Source organism: Molothrus ater, chromosome 17 (assembly GCF_012460135.2).
Source record: "Molothrus ater isolate BHLD 08-10-18 breed brown headed cowbird chromosome 17, BPBGC_Mater_1.1, whole genome shotgun sequence".
NCBI classification, from domain to species: Eukaryota; Metazoa; Chordata; class Aves; order Passeriformes; family Icteridae; genus Molothrus; species Molothrus ater.
In genome coordinates this window covers 538545-565941 of record NC_050494.2, presented here as the reverse complement: position 1 = coordinate 565941, position 27397 = coordinate 538545, and the positions used below count along the sequence as shown (strand labels likewise).

At 45.5% G+C, this 27397-nt stretch overlaps 1 protein-coding gene and 1 long non-coding RNA gene across 6 annotated transcripts in view; one reads left to right on the top strand and one right to left on the bottom strand.

The window, feature by feature from the left end:
• The window catches only part of RALGAPB (Ral GTPase activating protein non-catalytic subunit beta), a 64752-nt gene extending 46448 nt beyond the window's left edge, over window positions 1-18304 (bottom strand). For all 5 annotated transcript variants that reach the window (XM_036395910.1, XM_036395911.1, XM_036395912.1 and 2 more), the window contains exons 1-6: window positions 18198-18304; window positions 11445-11657; window positions 10578-10780; window positions 6410-6573; window positions 5597-5783; window positions 1100-1231 (exon numbers count right to left, since the gene is read on the bottom strand). In XM_036395910.1, coding sequence (XP_036251803.1) covers window positions 1100-1231; window positions 5597-5783; window positions 6410-6573; window positions 10578-10780; window positions 11445-11627 — 869 coding nt within the window. In that variant the 5' untranslated portion in view covers window positions 11628-11657; window positions 18198-18304. The remainder of the gene's footprint in view (window positions 1-1099; window positions 1232-5596; window positions 5784-6409; window positions 6574-10577; window positions 10781-11444; window positions 11658-18197) is intronic.
• Window positions 18305-20734: 2430 nt separating this feature from the next.
• LOC118694747 (uncharacterized) lies at window positions 20735-23892 on the top strand. The gene is made up of 2 exons (XR_004981463.2): window positions 20735-20841; window positions 23079-23892. It is a non-coding gene; the product is annotated as an uncharacterized LOC118694747 (long non-coding RNA).
• Window positions 23893-27397: the final 3505 nt, after the last annotated feature.

The window sequence follows — 27397 nt, the reverse complement described above, 5'->3', positions numbered from 1 at the left end:
AAAACACTTGAAGATGCAGTAGTATAAGGCATTCGAGTAACACCACAAACCAGCATCCAATATCAATACATTTTAGCCTCTCATCACAGGAAGGCAATTTTCTCTTCCTGGGTTGGCAGTATATAGCTGTCTTAATGTCAAACATTATCCAAACATATTGAACAATTATAGTAAAATAAAACAAACCAGACCACACACTTGCTAGACTAATTATTGCAGAAATAATAATTACTTATGATGTCTTTTGAGCCCAGTGAAGAGTTGCTTATATTGTTAAAGTTATTCTAGAAAGGTAAGCAATTAAATACTGTCAAACATACTGACAAGATACTGACAAGAAGGGAAGTAAATTGTAAAAGTTTGAGCAATTTTTCCTGACTGACTCAAAATCCTGAAACAGCAAATTTGTAAATGCCAAATTTGAAGAGTACAGTACTTGTGACATTTGTACTACAAATGAAGAAAGAGAATTTTTTAGTTAGTTAAGAAGTAAATTTCAAACAGCCTAATGTTTATCTAGCTTTAACTATTAAAAGTATTTAGTATCAATTTTTTAATATTCTGTCCATTGAGAGCATTAATGTAATGCCACGTCCAAAAGTCTTTAAAACAAAACACAGCATTTGGTTCAGTTGTGCATTTAAAATTAACATGCATGGTAAAATTAAGTGTATAGATTTCTTCATAAAAATAAATATATAAACACTTATTTTAAAAATAAATTGTAAATTAAATTTAACCTGGAGAATAAATGAAAGTTGTAAGCATCTCCCGGATCTATTGTTCAGCTTTTCCTGTTTGTTACCTCAGAGAAACAAAATTCTATTGAACTCTTGTTTTTCAGATCCTCCAAAATGCCAAATAGCTAAAATAGATTTTAATTAACTGAACCAGTTTACATTTTGAAAGAGTCAGAATTCAAACCTGAACACCACTCACAGCCTGCCCTGAGCTGCTTCATGGGCACTGTCACAAGTCTCTCGTTTAATTCTATTTAGGTGCTTAATCTTGGCAATCTCCAGAGAAATGTTTCATTTATCATGCAAACGTATAGAGTTGATTCAAGAACAGGAACAGTGGATGGCTGTAATTACAATACCTCAGCATATGTAAAAAGCGAAACCATGTTTGTGCAACGCACTCATTATCCATTTCAAGAGGAATCAGACCAGCATCTTCATCGGGAATTTTGAATGGAGGAAATGAAGGTCCATATGTAAAACGCAGCAACCTAGAAAGCAAGTCAGACAGACCTGGCTCAAAAATTGAGCATTGCCTTTGCACCCCAAAGGTATCAGCAGCCCACAGGTGAGTCCACAGGCAACAAAGCAACACTCCAAGTTTTCCTAGAGATCCCATTTTATACAATCTCTCAGCCTTGGATAGTGTGCACCTGGAGCCTGCCTAAAGCTCCAGCTAAACCCAAAAGCTATTAAGGGACAAGACCCCTCAGCAGCTCTCCCATCTCTTAGCCAGAGGGGTCACCAGTTATCACAGCCACATGTACATCTGACAGGACGCTACATGTGAAGGAAGAAGGGATTTTTTTTTTTAAAGAAGGAATCGAAGCCCTTATCCTCACAGCTCTTTAGCTCAAGCTTTCAATGACACCAGCAAGTCATATTAGGTTGCAGCTCTAAATTCCAGCTCACGACTGATGACCTACACTGTACCTCAGCACCCTGAGCAGTACTCACTGTTGGCCTACAAGCAGCACAGGACTTGCAAGCCACAGTTTAGTGAGTTCTTCAAAACAGATGACACCACATCTGCCAGAGGCTAGGATCTACAGACCAGCAAAGAGCAAACCAGTGATCCAGTGCCACAAGGACAATGCTTAGAAGTGCTGTAACTACCTGAAGAATCACCAGTGACCTTCACTGAGCTCCTGCTGTCTAATCTGACCCCTGCTTCAAACCCAGCTTCATGAAATTACAGTTCAATTTCCCTGATAAACATAACCTTGATGTTTTCTAAAGGAATGGAAGAGATCTGCACTGCACCTTCTTAATATCACAGCATTCCCAGAAATCAGTTTGTCTTTCCCTAAGCTAACTTCCTTGCAATAGTCAGGAAATGTCCCACTCATCCTTACTTATAAAGCCATAGTGTTTTCTAAAGTCATTACAACTAGAAGAAGAGAAGGAGAAAATTAGTTATGACTGACCCCTAAACCAAGAGTCAAACAGGCTGAATTTCCATCTGCCACTTCTCCCAGCAGTGGGTACTACAGTAACCTGCAGCCAATTAAAACAAGTGTCTGAAATCAGAGCCTATTTACAGTACCTAACCTGGACAGAAAAGCAAAAGAGCTTTAGGACACGAGGCCTTCTCCAGATGCAAGGATGATGAGGAATCCATTCAGTGCCAGAGCTGGTGGTGCAGCTGCAGTGACAGCTGCAGACTGAACTCCCTGAAGGGAGGCTGGGAAATGCCAGCCCTGTGCATAACAAAGGGCACTGGATCTGTGGCCCAGCCAGGTGCTCAGACAATGCAAGAGCTGAGGACTAGGGAGGAAGAGCCAAATCTTGCACAAGCTTGGACTCTGAGGGGATAAAAGCCCAGGAGTCCTTTGCTGAGCTGCTCCTTGGAGGCACCAGCTCAAGCTGTTTCATTGTTACTGTGCAGGAAATAAAGGGCTTTATGGAACAAGACATCCGAGACTCCCATGGGAAACCTGGGGTTGAACTGGTGAGAAAGCTGGTCTGCCTGTGAGAGTGGGGAGTGCAGGGAGTCAAGCAGGGCACGCCTCAACTCACTGGAGCTGCTGCTGCTGCAAAGGGGCTTCAGTCCCAGCAGTTAAAGTCACTGGTGGTGGAAGAGTGACTGCCAGAGAGCCTTGGGAATGGGTCAGACTGGGAAGTTCCCTTAAAACCAGAAATTCACAGATCTATACCGGCAGGAAATGCTCTCCAGCCCTGTGTCCACCTATATTTAGTGCCCAGAGGCACGACCTCATGGTATGGTTTTGCTGAGGAATTACCTGGCTCTAAAAGACCCAAAAGAGCCTGGCCCAATCCCATGCACCGTCACGCCCCACACCCACTGACTGGCAACACAGTGCACTGCTTCATTTCTCCCTATGACTGTAAGAAACCAGTTTTTCAAAGAGCATGATCAAATCTTTAATGACATATGGAACATTTTCAAGAATGATTGAAGACAGAAATAAATTTTAAGCCACACATCCAAGACAGTTAAAATATATTGAAAGCAATCTAGATGGGGTAAAGGTAGTATCTATTAGCATGGCAATACAATTGAGACTCCAGTTTCATCATGCTAAAAATCATAGCTAAGGACACAAATTAACACTGCTTATGTGTACATATTTCCAAATATAATTTTCCATATGGTTTTAATTCGAAACATTTACTCTCAGCTTATTGCTAATAACCTGATTCACAGAACTGTTTACTAAAACATTTTAACTGTTTGAAGCTGGAGCTTCATTGAAATATTAAAAATTCAGCTAAAAATACCACTGAACTTAAAGGTAGCCTCAGAAGAGCCTAAGCTTCCACGTATCAGGCATAAACCAACATTACTGAACACAAACTAAAACATTCCAGAAACCCTGCATACTCCTGTGCACCAACAGAACCAAGACTGTTAGTCAACAGTGGGAGAGGAAGTGTAGGCACAGTGTATGGTGCAGAACATCAACACATGTTTTGAGACAGAGCTGTTCTTTTCAGATCACTGAATCATAAAGTATTTTCCGTTATGTAATGCTACATCTAACAAGCTAAAAATAGCTGAAGAAATAACGTGGGAAATACACAGAACTCATATTGCAGCTTTATTTCCCAGGGGTTTAACAAATAGCTGCATAACCTGGAAAAATCTATCCACACTTCACATTTTGACAGGTAATTCAAAGGAAAAGTTTTCAAAGTTGTAATAAAACCTTGCAGAAAAAGACACTATTGAATATTTCACACTGCAGCAATTTTAACACATCTTTGAACTTTCACAGAAATAAGTTACTGATATTTCAGGAGAGCTGGAAGGAGACCCAGATGACTCTCTCCCAAGCAATTAATTCAGTTCTTTCCTCCAAGAGTCTGAGATTCATCCCACAAAGACTTCACACCAAAAAGACCTCAATATTAAGGGTACTGAAACTCTCCTCACTGTTCAGAACCTTCTATTACAGCCAAAACTCTCCTGCAACCCCCAGATGTGAGTGTTCCTTTGGTCAGTTTGCAGGTGACACTGATGTGGGCAGGAGCTGACCTACTGAAGGACAGGAAGGATCTCTAGAGGGATTTGGGCAGGCTGGATCAAGGGGCTGAAGCAACTCCATAAGGTTCAACAAGGCAAAGTGACAGGCCCTTGGGTCTCAACAACCCCAAAGCTACAGGTTTAGGGCAGAATGGCTGCAAAATGCCCAGCAGGAAAGGCCCTGGTTCAGCTGCTGTCAGCCAGTACCCCAAGAGCCTGATGTGCCCAGGTGGGCAAGGGGCCAATGACACCTGGCCTGTACCAGCCATGGGGTGGCAGCAGGACCAGGGCAGTGACTGTCACCTGAGCTGGGCACCAGTGAGGCACCTCCAATCCTGGGGACAGTTTTGGGCCCCTCATGGCAAGAAAGGCATTGAGGGACTGGAGCATATCTGGAGAAGGGAACAGGGCTGGGGAAAGGGCTGGAGCACCAGGAGCAGCTGAGAGAGCTGGGAGGGCTCAGCCTGGAGAAAAGGAGACTCAGAGGGGACCTTCTCATTCTCTACATCTACATGAAAGGAGACCAGAGCCACCAGAGGGTTGGCCTCTTCTCCCAGGTAACAAGGGACAGGACATAGGGAAATGGCCTCAAGTTGTGCCAGGGGAAGTTCAGATGGGATGGAAAAGGTTTGTCAGGCACTGGCACAGGTAACCCAGGGCAGTGGTGCAATCACCAAAGGGTTTTAAAAGATCTGTGGATGTAGCAATTCGGAACACGGGTTAGCGGTGGGCTTCGCAGTGCTGGGGGCATGGTTGGATTTGATGATCTTAGAGGTCTTTTCCAACTTAAACAATTCTATTGTATATGATCCTCACTGTTCCCATACCCAGCAAGACTCAGGACAGCTCTTCTCCCCCACTCTCTAGAGCAGAGAGCCTGTGGTCTGCCTCTGGCCCATCACATCCTCACTGCCAGGGAACAAGTGCCAGGCAGCTGTAACACAGTTTCAGCTCCACAGGGTCCAAGCAGAGTCCAAGAGTCACCTCAAACCCAGCAGCATGAGCACTAACAAGCACCTAATAATTTTGATGGTGACACACACACATAATGCTATACTAATATTCTTGAGTCACTCCTCAGGAGATATGATGAAGAGTCACAATCATGAAGACTAATACACACACACACACCATAAAGTGCCAAATATCACAGAAGTGCTATGCGTGCACAAAACCAGAGAATCCAACTCAGATCTCCCCTTGCAGAACAAAGGAATACCCACACAATCCAAGGATACAGCAAGATCTCTCACTTTGTATTGCTTATTCACTTTTGGATTGCTGCACATTCCACAAATAAGCAACTCCAAAATACATATAACCATGATTATCCCCATAAATGCATTTATTTCTATAGGATTTCTCCTACCTGGAAGTAAGGGCACAAATGACCTTGCTCCACTGCTCAACTACTGCAGGATGATGTCGCCAGTTAGCCACCATCTCTTTGGCAGTTTTCCAGTAAGGAGGTGTTGGAAAGCACCGTGTACAAGCGAGTAACCATACCTCAAACAGCACGCCAATTAATTTTTCAGCCAGATTCTCAGCAATGCCACCTTGCAACAGAAACCAAGCACATCTTCAGTTAGTGTTCCATCTAAATAACTTCAAATATCTCCCCAAAGAGGTTTTGGGTAAAGTGCATAAAGATTAAGCCCTTTTTTCCATAACTTTTAAGAATGATCCTTGATTGCTTCCTACAGCCAATTAGCCTTTTTGCAAGACCACGTACAATAGATAAAGCCCAGCCACATGTGTGTAATAAGGGACAGAAGGAATCCACCAATCTTAGGCAGTCTTCTATTGCACTGTGTCTATACTGAAGTCTTTTTTTTAAATAACTAACACTATTTTTTTGCACTAGGCAGGCTGAACAGCAAAACAAAGGAGTTTTCACTGAAACAAACAGGAAACAACAGTGTCTTAAACTGTTCATACCAAACTGTTCATGTATAAAGTTACTGTCTTGCAAAACTACTTTCAGGAAAACTCAGCTCCAAATCATTCAGTCTTTTCTGGCAATGCTTTATTTTGGAGTAATGGGGCAGAATTAGGAGTGAGCTATTGTGCTTTGGTAGCTCCTAAGAGCTTTTAATAGGTTCCCCCATCCTGCTCACAGCTGAATGTGAAGAAGAGACAGAAGTTTTTTAATAATTGAACCAAATGAAAGATGAACATGAACCTTGCACAGTTGGAGCTGCTAGAAGAGTGTCATTGATCTGAAGAAGAAATAATAACAAAACCTCCCAGGTTTCTCTTGCCATAATTGTTGACTCATGCGCCAGCTTCTGGACAGCTTTCAAAACCTGCAAGCACAGTCTGATCTGACTGGATCCCGGGTCTGGCCTGCAAGAGAAGAAAACAATGCTTGAGAAATAGAACTATTAAGTGATGTATTCAGTAACATGAACTTTCAGCTTGTTCAACTTACAAAAGGAAACAAGTATTATTGAGTGAGACCCAAGAACATAAGCCAATATGCTTCTGTGCACCCCAACTCTGTCTCTAGGCATCCTAACTCTGCCTTAATGAGCACAAGATGCACCGTAACGCTCTTTTCCACGTGAGACTCAATACATAGAGCAAGCACAATCCATCATCTCATATTTATCTTGGGTCAAACAATGACAATCTAGTTGCAACATCATGAATTATTACATACATAACTCTGAAGTGGCAAATTAGGAGAACATATTGTTAGCAAAATAATTTAAATTCTTCCTAGTTCTCCTCTTGTTTCCAAATCAACTCTTATCACTTCTACCTTTAGTCTGATGTTCCTACTTAATGATCCCCTTCTACATCTTCTTCTGTAAGCAGTTAGAAGTAAGGAAGGAAGAAAGGAAACAGTTTCATATTTCCTAGGTTTTTCCTGTAGTAATAATCAGATCCACACTGCACTACTGAATCACTCAATACAAAGTTGCTCAGAAGCAGCACAAAGCAGCATCATCTCGTCCCATCAGTTAGTCTGGACAATGCAGAACAGGCACAAAACAGTAATGTGACACATTCTGGACAGTATCTGAGGACATTGGTAAAAAACCTTAGGAAGCCCAAATTTTAAAGGGTGAAAGAGGAGATTAGAAATTAGAGCGTGCAGTAAGGCATATTTCCACCTGTACATCATTTCATGATCCCTCCTACCACCACTGAAGAGATGACAAAAAAACCCCATACATGTATTATCTTCCACTGGACTAGTAAGTAGTATTATCAGATTCCTTCCAAACATTTTCAATGTGGTATAACCCACAAGTCATATTGCATAGCAAGCACCTCAAGAATGTGCTGGTCCACTAAATACTATCAACTTTTATCTTGATAGCATAATGTTGTATTACAGTATTGGAAAAAAAGATTACAGAGACAAGATAATGCATAGTTGCACATTACTAGCCACAGCTGAGGACCTCAGTGAGTTGCTTGATGCTAGTGCTAGATCATAACCCAGAGTGTCTGTAGAATAACAAACTTTGGGATAAGTGAACCCTGCCTTTCTTACAGCACTATTTTTGCCTGAGCAACAACAGAGAAGATTGCTTCAGTTGAAAGGTATCCTTAATCAATATAGGCTTGAAGCTTCTAAGGCTGCTTCAAGACTTGTTTCCCTAATCATTTAGAGAAACTGCAAAAAAACAGGGCTTATATGCAAGCTAACGGGATACTTCTGTGCTGATCTTGTAAAGGCAACTCGAACATTCCTGTCCATCTATGACTTCCTCTTGTTTACAAAGTTGACCCAGTGGCAATCTGTGCTTGCACTATTTCCAGACTTCTGGATTTCTACAGACTGTGGCCTTTTGGCCATACTCCTTCAGAAATACTGTTGCCATGACTTCATATGAGAAGCATATGAAGTTATTACAAAAAAAAGTACTTTGGCAGTCACATGTTCCACGATCTCTCAAGCAATTCCAGACATTTCTGTTGCAGAGGACCTGGATATCTGTACCTCACTCTCCTGGAGAGGCACTAGAGGGGGAGAGAGTTCTCCTATTCCCTTCCAAAAGTGTTTGTGGCACAGAAACTTTATCTGACAGCAGTAACAACCACTACTGGTTAAGTCATCTTCAAGACCTCTTGGATATTCTAGGGTTGCCAGAAATTGAAAGCCTGGGGGGTTGCCTGGTGATTATTCAAATACGTCAACAAAGTGTTTGCTTCTTCAGAGTGGACAGAAGGCCAGTGCAGGAGGGAAGGAGGCAAACACCCTCTCTCCTGTCACTGCAGCAGATAGAGGAAAGCTAACTTGGCTCACCCAGCCTTCAGTTTTCTTTTTCAGCACCACACAATTTCAAGGACTGTGCATGTCAACATTTGATTCAGCTGAGCACTCAGACTAGAATAATCTATATGCACCTGCTCTGTATGGGTGCACACAAGCTCCTGAGGTGCCATTTACACTTCAGGCTGCTGCTGTGTTTCGCACCTCACCTATACGTCACCATCTGAGTCTGATGCCTCTACAACTCTGGGCCACCACTTTAAAGGCAGCCAAACCAACAGCTACATCGTTTCCAGAGAACCAGAATGAGGAAGGAAGCTATTTTATTTCACAACCTTCCATAGGACAGAGGCTTATAAAAAAGACTTAATATCTTCAACACAAGAACAGATTTTTCCAGGAGACAGTTCGATATAGGTTGCTGTAACACCTCCTAGGTAAGTATTCTACATGAATCCATCATCATCAGCAACCTGCATCAATTGGGTAAACCCAGAAATCATTCTCCTCTTCCCCACCACAGACAGCTAGGTCTGAATCTTTGCTTTTATTCAAGGCAGGTGTGCACAACTTAGTTCTGTATTCCATTTGCAGTATAGAAATTTCTCCTGTTGCTGGAGTGAATTCTGAACATAGCACCCTGGAGGGCAAAACTTAAAAAGAGAGTAGGGACTTGAATGTCCAGTGTTGACAGCAACAGCCATGAAAAATCAGTGTTTCAGATACATCTCAGAGGCTCTTGAAAGAAAAACGTACAGAACAGCTATACTACAGTATAGCTAATGATTTTTCCGCCCTCCCTGTCTCTAGGTATTAACTATTTCATTCAACAACTATCACATGTAGTCTATCAGCCTACATCAAGGTCCAACAATAATTTTGGGACAGAAGGATAAAGTGGAAGCTTGTGCCAACAGCATGCAAGAAACTGTACTACTGAGCTGCCTGCTACTAGGGTCCTGGTGTGAGAGCAAGCAAGGCATCACAGAAACAACTATTTAATGGACTAGTGAAGAATTTCTTCTCTGCTGTGCCAAGGCAATAAAGGATCCCAGACAGTAGACTGTATTCTGCACTAATTAAAGCTTAGAGACAACCTCCTGCCACAGTCTAATCCAGAAGCTTGCACCCCTCAGACTTGTGTCATTGCCTTGACCGTGCTTTAATGGGAATTAAAATGCATTTTCACTGCAAGTTAAGAGCAACAGCAGCTAAGAGTAGGTGGTAGACTTCAAAGCAATCAATAAACAGCAGAGAACTCTGAATTTGCACAAATTACTATTCAAAGTCCTTTATAAACAAAGCCTTTAGTAAAGTGACCCAAGTGCAGCTGAGCACTTTGAAGGCCACCTGCAGTGACACATACTTAATACTGATAAAAGCAGATGATCTGATATTTAGGGGCATATACTTAACATTGATCTGAAGTTAAGTACCTTTTCAGGGGATGCTATTCTTTAATCTTACTTATCCAGTATGTATGTCCAACAGCAGCAGGTAAACTTGCCATAAACTATGAATAAGGTAATGATGTTTGCGCACTCTGACAACGTAGCTGTGTACAAGACCTAGAAACATGTCTATCTCAACATCATCATCATCCAAGGATGTCAGGCAGCAAGCACTCCACCACCAGGTTCTTTCCAAACTACTAGTGAAGGACAGTCAGCATAACCATGCACATTTGACAGGCAGTAAGATGCAGGCACAGAGCAGTCACTTACTACAAAATCCTTCAGTAAATCACAAATGTAGTCAAATCTTGACTAACAAGGGTAGGGACTGTCATGATGTTCTCTTAGTTTACCTCAGTTTTACACAATGAAAAGCACATGGTAACACAGTGATGCGCTTCTGCTTTTCCCCTTACCCTCCAGGCATCCAATAGAGATAAATCTTGAACCTCTTGGAACAGTAAACATTAAAGTATATGAACTATATGTCATTCTAACCACAGCAGCAAAAACTCAATTTGCTACTGCAAAATTACAAAACATTTGGAGGAACACTTTCCTCCTAAGTTTGCAGCACTAGCAGTCTTATTTGACTCAAGAGCCTCCACACCTCATGAGTCCTCTGACAGGTTACCTGCTGACTACAGCTTGGAATCCCTAACACTCACCTTGGTACAAAGAGATTTTGGAGATGTTTGAGAATGCTTTGAACATAAAGGTTTGGTTCCTTAATAACAGGTAAAGGAATAGAGTCCTTAGGTAACACAAGAGCCATAATCCAATCTGTATACACATCCACACAGTATTTCACAGTATCGCCGTCCAAAGGGAGGGTCAGACCATAACAAACCACCTCCATAGTCCATTTTACCTAACAAACATAAAGCAAAAGTTATTAAAAATAAATATTGGTAAGTAAGTTCTGGTCAGAGCACATTAGTTCTAACTCAAAAAAAAAAAAAAGCAACAGTAGTTATGTTGTATGGGCAATTCTGTTTAACATATCCTGCAAGAAAACACCAAACCATTAACTCATATATCATGATATTATGAATATGAATAAATGGCAAAACACTCTCTAAATTCTGAATCTCTTAAATCTAAACTATAGAGAGCTCTTCAGAACACACAAAATCTGTTAGTGAAAGATTTTCAAATTCTAACAAATACTTGTACTATACAAAGACTTTTTTTTGAAGTCACATACTGTTGCTTCAAAACTGAAGGTAAGCAGAAAGGCTTTGTGTTAAATGCTAAATTCTTTGGGTTTGTTTTGATGGTTTTTTTTGTTGGTTTTCTTTAGCCTGAATTTTGTGGTATAGTAGCTCAGGCAAAGTTACTATTAAGTCATGAAGTACAATGTTGCTATGATCTAGCTGCTAATAAAAACCCTATGGAGATCACTAAACTAAAAATGTAACACACTTCATAAAACTTGGGACAATAAAGAGAGAAAGATAAAAGAGGCCGTAAAAATCTATTAAACTGTCACTCCAGCATAAAGGAAACTATCATCTCCAAGCAAAGGCACTTACTTCTTTGTCTGTTTTTAGTAAACTCTCACTTCCAACAGATGATGTAATTAAAGCTTGTCCAAGAGGACGCACCACTGCATTTGCCACTTCTCTCCCCACATTCTCAGGATAGCTGTGAAGTACACTGGTATTCCCCTGATCATTTTGAATGACAAGATGCAAGGATCTCCACTCTGAGTACATAGTGCCTCTATGCTACAATCCAAACAACACCTGGGGGGGCAAGGAAGAAAAAGAGACAATTAGTTTAAACATCTATGACACGAGTTAGCAAAACTGAGGCTGTGTATCACAATCCAGACCCTTGTAAATTCTAGATGCACATATACATTTCATACATTTCACAATCCAGAAAAGATTCCAAGAGTTGTCCTTCAACCTTAGTATGTTTTTTACACAGACGAGCTTTAACATAGGTTGATTACAGAGATTACAGCAAGTTTCAGTTCAGGACTAAATATCTATTTTAGATACTTAAACCTGTGAAGTGACTTCACCTCACACTTCTGCTTACACCATCTTTGCAGGAAAGCTGCTTCCATTTACACAACATCTTCAGGTGAGTAGAAAACACATTCTGCTCATGAAGCAATGGCTGCAATTCACCCTGTTCCTTTTTCACCTCAACAGCAGTTAAAAAGAGACCCCAGGAAACTTCCAGGAAAACCTTAGTCATCTGAGAAGACAAAAATTCAGCCTCTTTCATATTCATAAGGTATTTCTACAGCAGGTACTACTCAAAACTGGTAGCTGAAAGATGCAATTCAGTGATAATGAAGAGTGCCCTTTATTTGCAGCGAGTTCAGGACTGGCTGAGCCTTAGTGCATCACTAGCTTAAACCCAGCATCACTTTACAGTTTCATTACAGCACATACAGGTTCCAAATCTATGGCGTTGGGGTGCATTTCAAATCCTTGTAAAGTCAATACACAGAGAGAGTCTCTCCATAAAAATCTACATTTGTCCCACAGATTCCAGGCAGAAAAGCCACTAGGAAATTTCCCAGGCAGCACTCTCAGAACTAGACAGCTCTCCTTTCAGTAACAATCCCAGCACAACTGCAGTTACATATATCCCCTCACTGCCATTTGAGATCAGGAGGCCAAGCTGACCGTGAACTAACCAGATTTTTGCAGTGATAGGAAATTGGGATGGGTATTTTGGCCTTGTTGTGAAACCTCAACCAAGAGAGGCAATTAGAAGCAGAAGTTCAGCTGTGCTCCCACAGTCCATCTCCAGTCAGCAGCACTCTTGTGTCCTGAGCAGTGGCTCATGCTGCACCAGCAGCACAACCAATACCTCTGTGCTGTACAGGGCAGGGCTGGGAGCCAGGCCAGAACCCCCTGCCCTGGGAATGGGTGCAGCAAGGCAGCACCAGTCATGGGACTGCACTGGGCAGCTCAGAGACACCCACCACACACAGCCAACTTTGATCCACACATCAAACACATCCAGAGATCTGATCTAACTCAGATGAGAAACATCTGTGCCAACACAGCTGTTTTGTGAGGAGAGCAGTGAGGACCCAGGGCCAGAGGGGTGGCAGGAACATCCCTCTGACAGCAGAGTGCTTTGTACAGGCTCACAACAACGTTAAACTGCTGCTCAAGCAGGTGGTACCACAGCAGCCTGTGAGAGCCACCAGAACTGCGACTGCACCATCTCCTTTTCCTCCTCTCCCACCAGAACTGACAGCCTTTTATCCATTATCTGAGCCAGGTGACCACATGAACAAGGAAAACAGGGTTGGCACAGGAGAAAAGCAAGGAGTGTTCAAGAGACACAGCTCAGAGCAGCTCAAGCTGTCATGGATGGCACTCCAAGATCCGTATGCCAACTACACTTACCTGGCACAATTTGGAAGCCAGTTAGTTATACGGGGAATATTTTGAACACCTCCCTTAGACATTCATTGGCCCAAAACCAAACAAGAAACCAGGCCTGGAAATACACATTCCTAGGGAAAAACCTATTTAAACAATCTGCCTACTTAGCTGACTCCCCAGATGTTTATACCCAAAACCTATGCAAAAAGCCTGATGATTCCCTTCAAGGGAGACAGAAAAGTAAGGCAGCAAGATCTTGTCTTCCAAACTACATCCTTCGGGGTTTGAGACAGCAATCGTGTGCTTATCTGCTAGTGAGTTAACCAGAGCAGCAGCAGCCTGCAGGATGTCCAATCCCTACATCCTTCAGGTACCTTCCCTCCTCTGGGGACTGAAGCAGGGGGAGTGCTCACGTCACTGTGGTCAAAACCCTTAGGCTTAGAGAAAAATGGCAATTTCAAGACACAGAAAAGTCACGCACACACACACAAATCCCCCCAAAATCAAACCAAACCAAAAACCCAAACAAAATACCCTCAAAAATGAAACACCAAACAAAACCTAAAAAATCCCAATCCTCAGTGATGGCTTTGATCACTGCTTAGCTCCACTATCTAGGTTTCCATACTGGTATCTTTTCCTTTCATATCCTATAGCTACAGACATGCTTCATCTTCCCCCTTCTCTTCTACCTGACCAGCATCTTAGTCTCCAGTGTGTGTTTGAAGTCAAAGCAGAAGGGACAGAAGTGAGATATAATCCACTTTCCAAGACTTCCCCCTCCTTTCTCATCCCCACAGCACTTTGCCTCTATTGCCAGAGCAGAGGCCCTACCCCCTATCCCACAAGGGAAGAGGGGAAGCACTCCCCATTCCTCTTCTGGGACATAAGTTCATTAGAAGCATGTAACCCAGTAACAGTATTTGAGGAACATTGGTTTAAATAAGCTGATTTGAACTGATAAAACATCATCTCCTTTCCATGCCCGCCCTCCAGCTGGCAGTGAACAGCTCATGGCAGGAGCTTCTCAGTGTGTGATAAGCACAGCACATTCACTGTGGCCGCCCTCATCCCAGAGCAGGGTGCCCAGGTGTGTGGAACTGCTGTACAATACAAGCAAATGGCAGGCAATGCCTATGTGGGAGCTTTCTCATCTAGAAGAATCCTGCTGCAGTTTAGAAAACCTTAATTGCACTAAGGCAGGGGAACGTGAGAACACAATCACCCATCCTCATGCAGCTCTCTGCCACAATGAAACAAAGACGCAAAGCTCTTCTGGGTGACCCTTCCACACTTCTGAGGAGTAGCACTTTTAACAGATACAGGATATATACAATATGCCATGCTGAAGAGATTTAGCAACAGGACAACCAAAACTTCTCATACCACACACTCCCAGCCTGCTGCCTTACATTCTTACATAAACTTAATCATCAGCCTGTATCTTGTTAATATTTGAGACTTCCTTTCATCTTGCTGTAAAAGAAACCTGTTCATTTTAGCAATACACAGGAATACTGAAAGAAGTAATTGATTCAGATGCAAAATCCTCATGAGGGAGATTTATCAGGGTATCGATCTATCCACCCCCCTATATTTAGCAGTTAAAAGTTTTTATTTGGAAGGACTAGAAGTTACTTTTTATTAAAGACTCCAGTTCAACTGCCACTTGAATTGGAAATGGCTGCAATCTCTTAGGATTGGACTATCTCTAAATCAGTCTAGTATGCAGCTTCTCCTAACTGGACAGGAATTAAAAAAGGCTGGAAAGTCTCCACACAATGATATCCAAAACAATGTTCCTGACAGATTCCACACACTGACAGACAGTTTCCTAACTTTCCTCAAAAAGCACCTACTGCTGTGCAGCAGCAGGACTCCCTCCCAAGACGCTGTATTTATCAGTAACTACTGAAACACCAACAGCAAACTGAAGACCAAGAAAGCAACTGTCACATCACACCTGATTTTGACTTCCGTTTTTGCAATACTTCTGTATTTCAGAAGCACCCTCACTTGCCCAGCTAACTTCGCACAAGTTTCATGAAGCTGAATATTGACATTTCACATACACATATGTCTTATTGGGGTTCAAATCACTAAGGACTCTCAGAAAGCTGATTAAGAGAAGGGATGAGTAGAATAATAAATAAACCCCTGTTGTTCATCAAGCAGTTTCACACACTCTTGTATGCTCTATGTTCCTGAGACTGTATGTTCCTGGAGACCGCACTAAATAAAATATCCTCACACTCTCACAGACAAACCTGGAAAGAAATCACCAGCATTAAAACTAGCAAAAGCAATGAGACATTATGAAACTGAGCACTAATTCCAATATTCCCTAATGTGGTAAATAATCTGGATTTCAACGTATTTCCAATTTGTTTCATCTTAGGAACTTCAGTTGTTATTACCATATAAACCACAGAAACTGGATGTCTCAGCATTGAGGATCCAAGATCCTCAGTTCTCAAACACTGCAGAAGCCAGTGAGCACAAAAGAATAACAAGTCCATAAAACTCAAACAATAAAGTTCTATTTCCAGTTTCCGAAGACCTAATATGAACAGCTACAGCCAAAATATTTAAACTCCTGGATCACTACAGTTAGACAGCAACAACTAAACAGAGCCACATTCTGCAGTTACTGTGGAGGAATGTGCAGAAGGTCCAAGCCTGAAGTTGAGGTGTTCGGAGCACGTGCAGGGAGAGGTCAGGGAATAACTACTCAGGTACAGAGCAATTCCTCAGAAAATGTGCACTAAGGGAGGGCAGTGCTGGGGGCAAACATGAACATTTGGTCGTGTTCAGCAGCTTCAGATGTAAAATGAAGTATTTTCCTACGATGCAAAAGAACTTCAAGCACAAAGACAAGCTGTCCCATAAGTGGACCCTTCTTGGCTTTTACTAGAACCAAAAAAGCAGAGCAGACAAAATGGACAGTAGGACAAGAGATGCAAAGAACATCAGCAGAGATATGCTCAAGGAAGGCTGAAGGCCTAATTGAGCCTAAACCAGAGAAGCAGCCAAAAAAAAAGTCTACATCAAAGTTCTGGAATATCAGATATGCTTTATAAGTATTCCCTGGAAAAAAAGAAAGTCCTCTCATTTAGCATGACCTCTGCTACCTAACAGTACTAACATTTGCTCTTCAAAGGAAACAATTCTTGCCGGAAAGCCATCCTGCCACAACCCACCTTCCCCCAAAGCACAAACCAGACATTTATGAGCAATTTTTCTCAGTTGCGTGACATTCTAAACATGAACAGCTGCTATATGCCCACTTGTCCCACTGCCCTCCAAGTTTATGTTGGAGAAGGCGAGTTACATCTAGCTGAGACTAACTGCACCTCTGGTATTAAGCCTACCAGGCCTGAGGAAGCACAGCCCTCCTGGTAGCTCACCTCTGGAGCCACCTAATATGTTAGCTCCGCCTAAGGCATGCACTGTGTGTAAAGAACAGCAGCCAGAGCAGAGAGCAGGAAAAAATAAAAATTGCAAGAACCAAATAGAAGACCTATCTGAGAGAAAGACCAGCAGAAAATTAGTATTTTAAGTATTTTGTTCAAGAAATTTAAAAATATGCACATCAGGGTTACTATCAATTTTTTCTAAAAGTCTATATTCAATGCAAGAAGAGAAAAGTCAAACAAAAAACCAAACTCCTGTCATCCTTTCCCAAGCCATTCAGCCACAGCAGTACCAAGGGTCAGAGAAGAGAATCCCAGCTGCCCTTGCCCCGAGAAGACAAATTTGTCAGATTTTATTGCATTACTATAGCAGAAATTAATACATGAATGTGCCAAAGGGAAGACTGGGTCTCAAAGGATCCCACAGGATTCCGGCCTCACTATCTCCAGCACTCCCAGTTCATGGACCCCATTGCCTCTAGTTCCTGGGAACACTGCTGGACACAGCCTGGCCAAAGCAGGAGGCAGGGCACTTGCTATAGAGAAGGCCACTGCCTACAAGTTGCATACTGTAACATGTGAAGATGAGCAGAGCCATAGGAAAGCAAAAACAGTTTTGTATGTTTTGGATATTATTCTGCTTTCAAGCATCATTACTCAAACATCAGTACTACTCTGCTTCTCACTATCACTCTCATTTTTAACACTAGATTTGAGAAAATTATCTTCCAGGCCACTCACCTGACAGTTTAGTAAGTTTTCAAACCCCTCATTTATGCGAAAAACTATTTAATGAACTTGACCACAAAACAGTGCACCCGACTGAACAAAATTTTTACTCAACAGTTTCCTTTACATTGACACTTATTCGTCGGTCCGGTTTCTCGTGAAGTCTCCAAACTGTTCAAGCAGGAAGGACTCTCTTGCAGGCACGGCCCCCTTACTCCGGGGAGAAGCCTCGCTCGCTGCTGAGTACACCAAATAAATAGGATCTACTATCAACTGGGCACGGAGACCAAAACGAGACAGGGAAAAGCAGAATCCTGACAGACCCCGGGAGGCCTGAGCCGGGCATGCTCGGCACCAGCGGGCTGTTGGTCGGACTCTGCGGGGAAACAGCGACACAAACTTTTTCCTCCCTCAGGTCCAGCTCCCGCTCGCAGGATCCACACGGGAGGAACGGTGCGGGTACCACCTCACGCTCCTCCCACGGACCCGAAACGCGATTCGACTCCCGGGCCGGGGCAGGGGCCGAGAGGGGCCCTGGGCCGCGGGGGGTCATCGAGAGTCGCTCCCGCCCGCCCTGCGGTGGCTCCGCGGCACCAACCAGGCGCGAGGCGCTGGGGGAGCCCCGGGGACAGGCTCGCCCATCGCCCGCCCCGCTCGGGCCCCGCCGCAGCAGCGCAGAGGTCAGCGCGGTGGAGGCTCCGGGCGGCGCCCGCGCTACAGGCCCTGCGGGCGGCGAAGCGGGCCGAGCCCGACAGCGCCGTGGCGGGAAGCCTGGCCGTCTTACCTGCGCCGAGAGCCCGGCAGACATGTCGGGGAGCGCCACTCCCTCAGGCCGCCGGCGCCACGGGGCCGCGGCCACACGGGACCGGGAGCGCCGCTCGCTGCGCTCGGCCCGCACCCGCTTCCGGCAGCGCCACAAAGCGCACGGCGGGATGGTGCCCTGCGCATGCGCGAGCTCACTACAACACGATTCCCCGCCCCTGCACGCTACTCCAGTGCCGGCGGCACCGAATAAGTCGCAGGGACAGGCTGTGCGCATGCGTAGAGCGGCCGCCGCCGTGCCTGGCGCCGCCGTGATGCTCTCACTCTTAAAGAGGCCGCGCACACCGGCCCCGCCCATACCCCGCGCTGTCCGCGGATCCCGGAGCTCCGCCATCTCACCGTTCCCCGGGCGCTGCACCCAGGCCTGGGGAGGGCCTGTGCAGCGCACCGGAACTGAGCACCCCCGGGCCCTCGGGTGGAAGGAGTTTTTGCTGGGCCGCTCGAGCTCCAGCGACCGGCAGCCGCCGGTGCCGTTCCGCTAGCCTGGCTCCGGCTTCTCTTCCACTGCCACCGCGGGCTCTGCTGGTGTCCGGCCCGGCCTTGCCCTGCCCTCAGGCCCCGCTACTGCTGCGCCCCGGCAGCCGCAGCTCAGCCTGGCTGTGGCTGGGAAGGGACAGTGACAGCACCAGCTCTGTTTCCCCAGGCCGTGTCTCGCTCTTCCCGCGATCTTTATTCCCATTCCACGTTGATTTGCTACTCCCCTGGCCCATAGTATTGACTAGTTTGCGGGTGCTGCTAGTACTTAGCTACAGCGACATAGGTTACCTGAGTTCAAACACTCTGGGCAGCATGTGAGAGGGGGATTCTGCCCCTCTGCCCACTCAGGTGAGACCCCATCTGCAGAGCTGCCTCCAGCCCTGGGGATCCAACATCAGAAGGATGTGGAGCTGTTGGAGCAAGTCCAGAAGTCGCCATGGAGATAGTGCCAGGGCTGGAGTCCTTCTGCTCTGGAGCCAGGCTGGGAGAGCTGAGGGTGCTCACCTGGGGGAGAGGAGGTTCCAGGGAGACCTTGGAGCCCGTTCCAGTGCCTAAAGAGACTGCAGGAAAGCTGTGGAGGGACTTTGGGGTGAGGGATGGAGAGACAGGACAAGGTGGAATGGCTTCCCACTGCCAAAGGGCAGGGTTAGAATAGGTTTCTTAAGTATTTCTTTAGTATTTCTTTACTGTGAGGGTAGTAAAACAATTTTCCCAGAGAAGCTTTGGCAGCCCGCCTGTGGAAATAACCAAGACCAAATTGGACAGGGCTTGGAGCAATCTTGTCTAGTGGAAGGTATCCCTGTTTATTGCAGGGGGCTTGGAATAGATGTCTTTTAAAAAGTCCAACTACTTTCTGATTCTGTGAAACACAGCCAGTGGAGAAAGCAGCACAGGGCACTCTGCAGGGAGCAGTGCCTTGCTCCGCAGCCCAGCGCTGTTTAGGGATGGTTCGAGGGCCTGGTGTCCTGAGAGCCCCTGGCAATGGGCCCCTTTACCTCACTCCCTGCTGCAGCTGGGAGTGGCACCATCTGCCTGCCTGTATCACCCCTGTGTTCACCTCTCTGCAGTGTTCTCTGCTTTCTGCAAGCAGTCCAGCAGGTGATAAAGTTAGCCCAGTCTCACAGATTCCTTATGGGCTGTTCCACAGGGGCCAGGTTTCCAGGTCCTTTCTTCAGCACTTGCCTGCACTGTTTCTTGTTCAGTGCAGCGCTAAGATGTTAACCTAAACAAACAGGAGCCTGCAAAGTGATTTTTAACCTCTTATATTGCCATCCATTGAAGGAACATCAGATGTCACAGTGCAAACTGTATTCCTGTTCCCCTTCCTGGCAGGAAGACTTCTAGTCTGCACATTCTCTGCATGGAGGCTGCTGAAAGCAAGAGATGTGAGTTTCATAATAAAGATTTGCTCAGTGCTTTTAATGTAAATCTTTTCCTCCTCTTTGTTCTGTCCGCAAGGGCAGAGCAGGGCCTTGCAGGACACATCCCTTCACAATACCATTAATCTTTGGTCCCTAATTAAAAAAAAAGAGAGATCTGGGTTAGTCAGGCTGCTGGGGGTGATAGAATGCAGCACAGATGGAGAGGACTGAGTGGAAAGGGCATTTGTGTCTTAGTTTGAAAGGACAGGTGTCTGCCAAGGAAGGCAGGGAACCTCCCTTGGAATGCAGAATATGACCCCCCTTCCCTCTGAATTATTATAACTTTGAAACGATGGAACTTTCAGGCAAAGATACGAGAAAAGGAATAGCAGTTCCTTACTAGCGTGTGTGTGTATAACAAGGCAAGCCAACACCAAGCCCGGCAGCACCGACGAGCAGACGCAGAGCCCCAGGGCCGGCCTGGTCCCGGCTGCAGGCACCTTCCCCTGCAGGTGCAGTTCCGGGCACAGCCAGCAGGGGCGCTGCTGGCTCCCAGCCGGGCAGGGCAGGGCGATGATTCCCCCGGGGCTGCAGGGGGCGCTGTGGCGCGAGCTCGGCCGCCTCTCTGCGCACGGCAATGGCGGGCGAGGGTGGAAGGGATGGAGAAGGGGCTGCCTTTGGAACCCTCAGGGACGGCCGGTCCTGCTGCACTTTTGGCTGGGGAAATGGATTACAGCAGGAACCTTGGAAGCAGCTGGAATGGCAGAGGTGAGCTGATCCTGTTGTAATAAATGAGATGTAACAGAAATTCTGCAGCATGAGCAGGGGCCGCGGAGCATCCCAGCAGGCAGGGGTATGGGTAGCGAAAACTGGGAGCAGCGGCAGAAAGCAGCCTGGCTCCTGAACACGGCTGGGAGACCCTCCCTCTGAGAGGGAAGGGGTTCGGGGTCCCAGGGCTTCCCCTGAGGCACCAGAACAGATGGTGAAGGTCCTTTTTTAGTGAGGTAGGGTGTTAACAAGGTCCCAGTGCAACGGCCACTCCCACAGGCAGAGCTTCACTCATGGTAGGACAAGACAGCAGGAGACGGAGCCTCTCAGGGGTGGCAAATTCTCCCTACAGCAACTACAGCCTTGTCTCCCCTCTGATGCCGAGAGAGCCAGAGAGAGCCAGGAGCTATGCCCAGCCCCTTCCCCCTACCCAAATCTCCTGGTGTCTCTGCCCCCCCTAGAGAGACCCCTCAGCTAAGAGAGTAGCCAGCCCTACCCTTCCCCTGAACAGCGGCAACTTCTTTTTTCGCTCTTAAGTACCAGTCAGTTTTGTCTCCTAGCAACATATGGGAAAAAATTCCCTGAGAGAAAGCAAACAAAAGGAGCAATCCTAACCTCCAACAATTTGTTACACATGAGAGTCTCAGAGCCAACAGGCACATGTGCAGAGGTGAAACTGCAAAGCTGGCTCATGGACCCCCGTTCCCCAAATCACAGTCTGCTTGCTGTGCCCATCTTCCTCTCGGCCCCTTACCTGCTAGATCAGAGGAGCAAAAACTCCTTCCAATCTCGTACATTTTGCTTGACAGTGGCAGAGCAAGAGAAGTTGAAGTTCACCTGTAGCAGCCCATGGAGAGCCACCTTTCCCTGTGTGTTCACTATGTGTGACTTCAAAACCACTGAAGTCAGACATAGTGATCACACAAGGAAAGGTGGCTCCCGTGGTCCCCTGCACAGTGGCCTCAGGGCTGCCAGCTGTGGTTGTGCTGCCTCCCAGCTCTCTGCAGTTCACCCGGTGTGGATTCTCCGTGAAAGGAATGAGAAGAAGGTGTTATTACAAAAAACCTGTGTGCCTGATGGTAATAAGGCTAGATACAAAGAGGTGAAAGAAGCAGTGGGGAGAGCCATAAATAACATGGAAATTCCACTATTTGACACAGACTATTACTCACCCAAGACTGTGCTACATCTATGGATTTAGAGAGAAAGAACAGAGAAACGGGGAAAAAGAAAAACGGGGGGGGGGGTACATTAGAAGGGAGTATTAAGCATTTTGGGAAGTCTGTACCTCTCAAGTACAGCAGCCACAGGGGAAAGAGAGAAGGGAAATGCGGCCGGGAAATTAGGATAAAAAGGAGGCTGCGTCCTCTAACAATTTTGAGAGACCTCATGGGGAATGCCCCATGGCCACTGCCTTTATTCGCATACTGTGAAAGGACTCCTCTGTCTCCTTTTTGGGCATAAACCTCTGGTGTTTGTAGATTCATTTTTCTGATATCCTTGTGAAAAATGCCAATCACTTGTTTTTAAAATTTTAAAAGTTTTAAATAGTAATAAAATGGTTATAAAGATAGTAATAATATTATAGTAATAAAAATTTGGACAAGTAGGATTAGGACAATACAAGACAATAAAAACAAAGAGTTATGGACAATCAGGTACCTTTTTCTGGGCAAAATAAGCCCGAAAAAGGACCCCCGTTAACAGAGGATTAACCCTTAAAAGCAATAGCCTGTTGCATATTCATACATTTCATACATGATGCATAAATTCCATTCAAACAAAGGATTCTGTCTGGTCAGTGTCAACTTCTTCCTCTGAATCCTAACGGCATCTTCATGGCTGAGCAAGACGGGAAGAAGTTGGTTTCTTCTGATAAGGGAGCAATAAATTCTTTTCCTCCGAAACATTTGGGTGTCCTGTGGCTGCTATCTCAGTGCGAGTACCTCATTCCTCTCTTTAAAAAAAGTATCTTACATAGCATAGTTTCTATTTTAGCATTATGCTATAACCTAAAACTATATTTAACACACTACTTAAGAAAATGAATACAGCATAACTTTCTAACATAAGGCATATAATATTCATTTTAATATTTGCAAAAAGCCAATCATAAAATATGCATTCTTCACATCCATGCATTATCACAAGGTTCACGTACCTTACAATTGTCATGTAACCTTTATTTATGTATAAAAAAGCTGAGATTACTGTCTCTTTTTTCCCTGTTCACTCAGGGCTCTCTCTTCAAACCAAGCTGCAGCAGAACTTTTCACGGAGCAAAATGGAAGATCCCCATTCCCAGCAACCACATGGATCCTGATGTGAGAAACAACTATTACTTTTAAAATTTCAAAGGTTTATTAAACCTTAACAAAAATACAGAGACAGTACATTATAAATGAATAATGTGATGGTTGGCTCTCACAATTAAGAGATGGATATTATGTGTATGTTGTAGTATATGGTAGAGATAATTCATGCTATTTATGTATAAAATATTGTAAAATCCAAGCTATGTCTTTTGACCACCCCAGCCGGAGCAGAGTCTTATTTTTATTCAATTAGTTCCCGGACAACATTAAGATAATATCAAGTCTGTTAACGTATGAATGGAAACTTCCTGGGCCATGATCACTGACTTCCCTGGAATGTCCGGGCCACTCAAGAGTGATCTGCAACTCGAAGATTGCATCTACTACCAGCGCCACCGTTTACATGTGAATGCTGACTTCTCCGGAGTGCTCTGACATCATCTAGACACCTGGAACCAGACTTTTGTCTAACCCTGCCCATGTATGGCCCCAGTTCTGCATGTGAAGGGACACAAAGGAACATTGGTCATTTCTGCCCCAGGCAGAATAAACTGTATATAAGCTCGATGCGAGAAGCAGTCAGGGTGAACCAAAGGGGAGACTGACATTTTGGCGGTCAGATCCAGGTTCACCCAGCACAGATCCCGGGGCTGATGCTGCCTTGGCTGTGGTGGTTTTTTCTCAAAATTCTGTTTCGCTGACAATCTAATAAATCATTGTGAAATTTTCTTATAAATTTGGCTCCCTGATTTGATAATTTATAACAATTTGGTAGACCCCGACATGATGATACTGGGGTTCAGGGACCCCCTTTCCCACCCGGGGGGCGCCCTGCTGATTTCAGCAGCCCAAGCGGGATTGGATTCCGAAAAACCCAATCAAATTCACAAAGAGCCACAACCGGAGCCGTGAGCCGTAACCGGAGTCGTGAGCTGCAACCAGAGCCACAGCCAAGGGGGATAAAAGGGCCCAATTCTCAGCAAGCTCGGAATGATCTAGAGTGACCTCCAAGACCGAGTTTTTTTTCACTCGGAAAAATTGACATGCACAAAGAAATCCACACAGGAAAAGGAACCGTAAGTATTGTATGGTTGAGTGAAGCGTGATCAGACATGTGTGTGAGACGTGACTTCGTCACGAAGTGAGAGCAGACCCCACGATCGCAGTTCCACCATCCCACGAGGGACATGATTGATCAAGGGGGAAGTGCAAGACTTTTGCAAACACACGAGACCCGGGGCTCAGAGAGGGAGTCTAGGGGAAAAACTGGTCACGGTTGGGATCAGGAGGGGGGAAGAGGCGAGCCTGGAAAATTCCAGGAACCCATCTGCCTTATGAAACTGGAGGAAACAGGTAAAAATCAGCCCAAAAAGTCGGCAGAGCGGTTCGCTGTTCAACTGAGGCAGGCTGGTGGCTTTTCGCGAGCTGGGAGGCCTGACATCAGAAAGAAAGATGGGACCTGCGACGGGTGTCCCGGTGAAACAAGAAAAGGTAAGAAAAATTGTAAAGCTTCTTGAGAAAATGGGGTTGGGAAAGAGCAGACTCCAGAGAAAAGCTCAGGAAAAACCCTCCCAAGTCCCTGGAAGAATTGTACCAGAAATCCCCAGAGATAGTTCCCTGGGATGCATGCTGGAACACTGGGACGAAAACCCGCGGAGGGTGGGGAAGTCCAAGGAGAAAATTATCCATTTTTGTATGGAAAAATGGAGAGGGAGATTGGAAAACACGTGGTCTGGCCGATATTCGGCACGTTTGAAACCTGGACTTGTGAGTCTTTGTTTGACCACGTGGCTGGTTGCAGCCCACGGGATCCTGAGGACATCAAGTACGCTGACATGTGGAGGCATGCTTGTTCGGGTCTATACCCGGTACGAGCTCTCCAGCACGTGGCAAAAGCTGGAAAGGAATGGGAACCATTGGAAAATCTTCCACCCCCTTACCTTGTGGCCCGTGCAGCAGCCCAATCCCCTGCAGGCACAAGCAGCACCAGGAATGCCTCTCGAAGCAGGGGCTCTGCAAGCCCAGGTGACCGCACTGCCACCACCACCAGAGCAGGCGGCGGCATCCGCTTTCCCACATGGCCACGCAGCAGCGGCGCAGCCGTGCCTGCAGGTGTCTCTGAAAATCGAGGAAAGAAAGGTAGACGTCTCTAGGGACATTTCTCCCCTGGCACGTCTGTTGCAGTGTGATGCCATTTCCTGCTTCAGCTATCCCAGTAGTTTCCCAGGTGTGGCAATACTTTCTTCCTTCCCCTCCCCCTTGCCTCCTTGCTAAGTGCTGTCAGTCAATCTTTATCATTCCAGCAGGGGCGTCCTGTGATTGGCAAAAGTTCAAAAGATGCCCCTCAGCCCTGGGGTCATTAGGTTAGCCAAGTGTCACTTGTCCCCTGAGACCTCGCCCCTCCCACCTGGTTGGTGCCATACCTGTCCCTTACCTCCCCCTGCCTTCGAGCTTAAAAGACACGGAGACCATGTGGTCGGGATTCCGTGGAGTTGTTACCAAGATTCAGACATATGTGACTTTGGAATAAACTCTGGATTAAACCCTCTGCAGGATCTGTCTCCTTTTCCTCTTCACCTAGCCTGGAGCCTTTCCATCAGAGGTAAATTGAGTTTCTACCATGCCTGGACTTGTTCCAAGTGCCTAACTGCAACTTCCAGCCAACCAAAGGTGTCTCTGAGGTGAAATACCACAGCTGCCGCCTTTGGTCCAGCAGCAAGGGTCAGACAGGCCCAGGCACGTTCCACCTGGTAATATTGGGATTTTATTCCAATACCGCTGGGTTAGTAGGTGCCAAGAGCTGCTGTACCGGGTCCCCGCTGGCCATCACCCACACAGGTTCCCGCCTAAGGCCTCCGAGACCCTGCACAGCCGAGCCTGTCTCTGACCTTCAGCAGCGCCGCCGCTGCACCTCTGGGCCGGTGAGCGTTGGGAGTTATTGTGCCATGTCCCAGCTTGCTGCTACCCACATGGCCTCCTGCCACAGCTTCTGAGACCCTGCTGCTCACACAAGCACAGTCAAACACCCCCTAAATTCAATAACCCTCAACCTGGCACTCCCAGGTGTTCTTGAGCCCCCCAAATCCAGTGACCCTCAGCCTGGCACCTCCAGGTATTCTTGAGTCTTGAGCCCCCCAAAATCCGGGGACCCTCAACCTGGTGTCCCCAGGTGTTCTTGAGCCCCTCTGTATCTGGTAACTCTCTCAAGTCTCACATGCACTCTAAGCATACTCTTGGACTCTCACACACACATGCAAATACTCACAATTTTCATCTGCAGTTTTTTCCCCGGGGAATTTTTTCTCCCCCCTCTTCTTTTTCATTATTTAGTCCTCTGCTGTCCCTGGGGTGTTGACCTGCAATCGCCCCAATGGTCCCAGGAAAACTCATTTGAGCTGCTGAACTTGTATCAGAGCACATTTCTCTTTCAAAATCTCCTAGGGCCACTGAGACGAGGTTTTCTCCCGGACGACTCCCCAAAATCATCTGGGAGAAAATATCAATCCACAAACATCAGAGGTTTATGTCCAAAAAGGAGACAGACGAGACTTTTTTACTTTATTCAAATAAAGAGAGAGGCCATGGGGCATTCACCTGGGGTTTCTCAGCTTTTGGAGGACGCAGACTCCTTTTTATCCCAACTTCCCAGCCGCATTTCCCTTCTCTCTTTCCCCTGTGGCTGAGTTACTTGGAAGGTACAGACTTCCCGGAATGCCTCATACCGAAGATTTTCCTCTAATGTACACCCCCCCTTTTTCATTTTAAATTCTTATGTAATTTAGGGTTTTTCCCCATTGCTTCTTTCATCTTTCATTATTCAATTTCATTTATCAGTAAACCTACAGTTTGTTTGTAAAGGCAAATATATTTTTCTGTTCATCAATCAGTGGAATCCTTCCCGTTGTTTCTTTTATCTCTCAATGCTAGTTTTATCTACCAGCAGACCCACAGATTGATTGTAAAGACAAATCTGTCATTTGTCTCAATGAGAAACAATGCTCATTTTTTAAATTTTAAAGGTTTATTAAACCTTAACAAAAATACAGCAGAAGACTGAATAAGGAAAAATTACAGTGCTGGGAGCATGGAGCTAAACCGCCACGTGCTTGCCTAAAAAATGGATGTTCCGCCTTTTATATTGTTAGCCCCTCCCAAAGTCTTGTCTGTTGACTCCTTCCTCACCTTCCAGTGGTGGAGATCACTTTCTTACGTCTTGATATGAGGTCAGGTGTCACCATAGT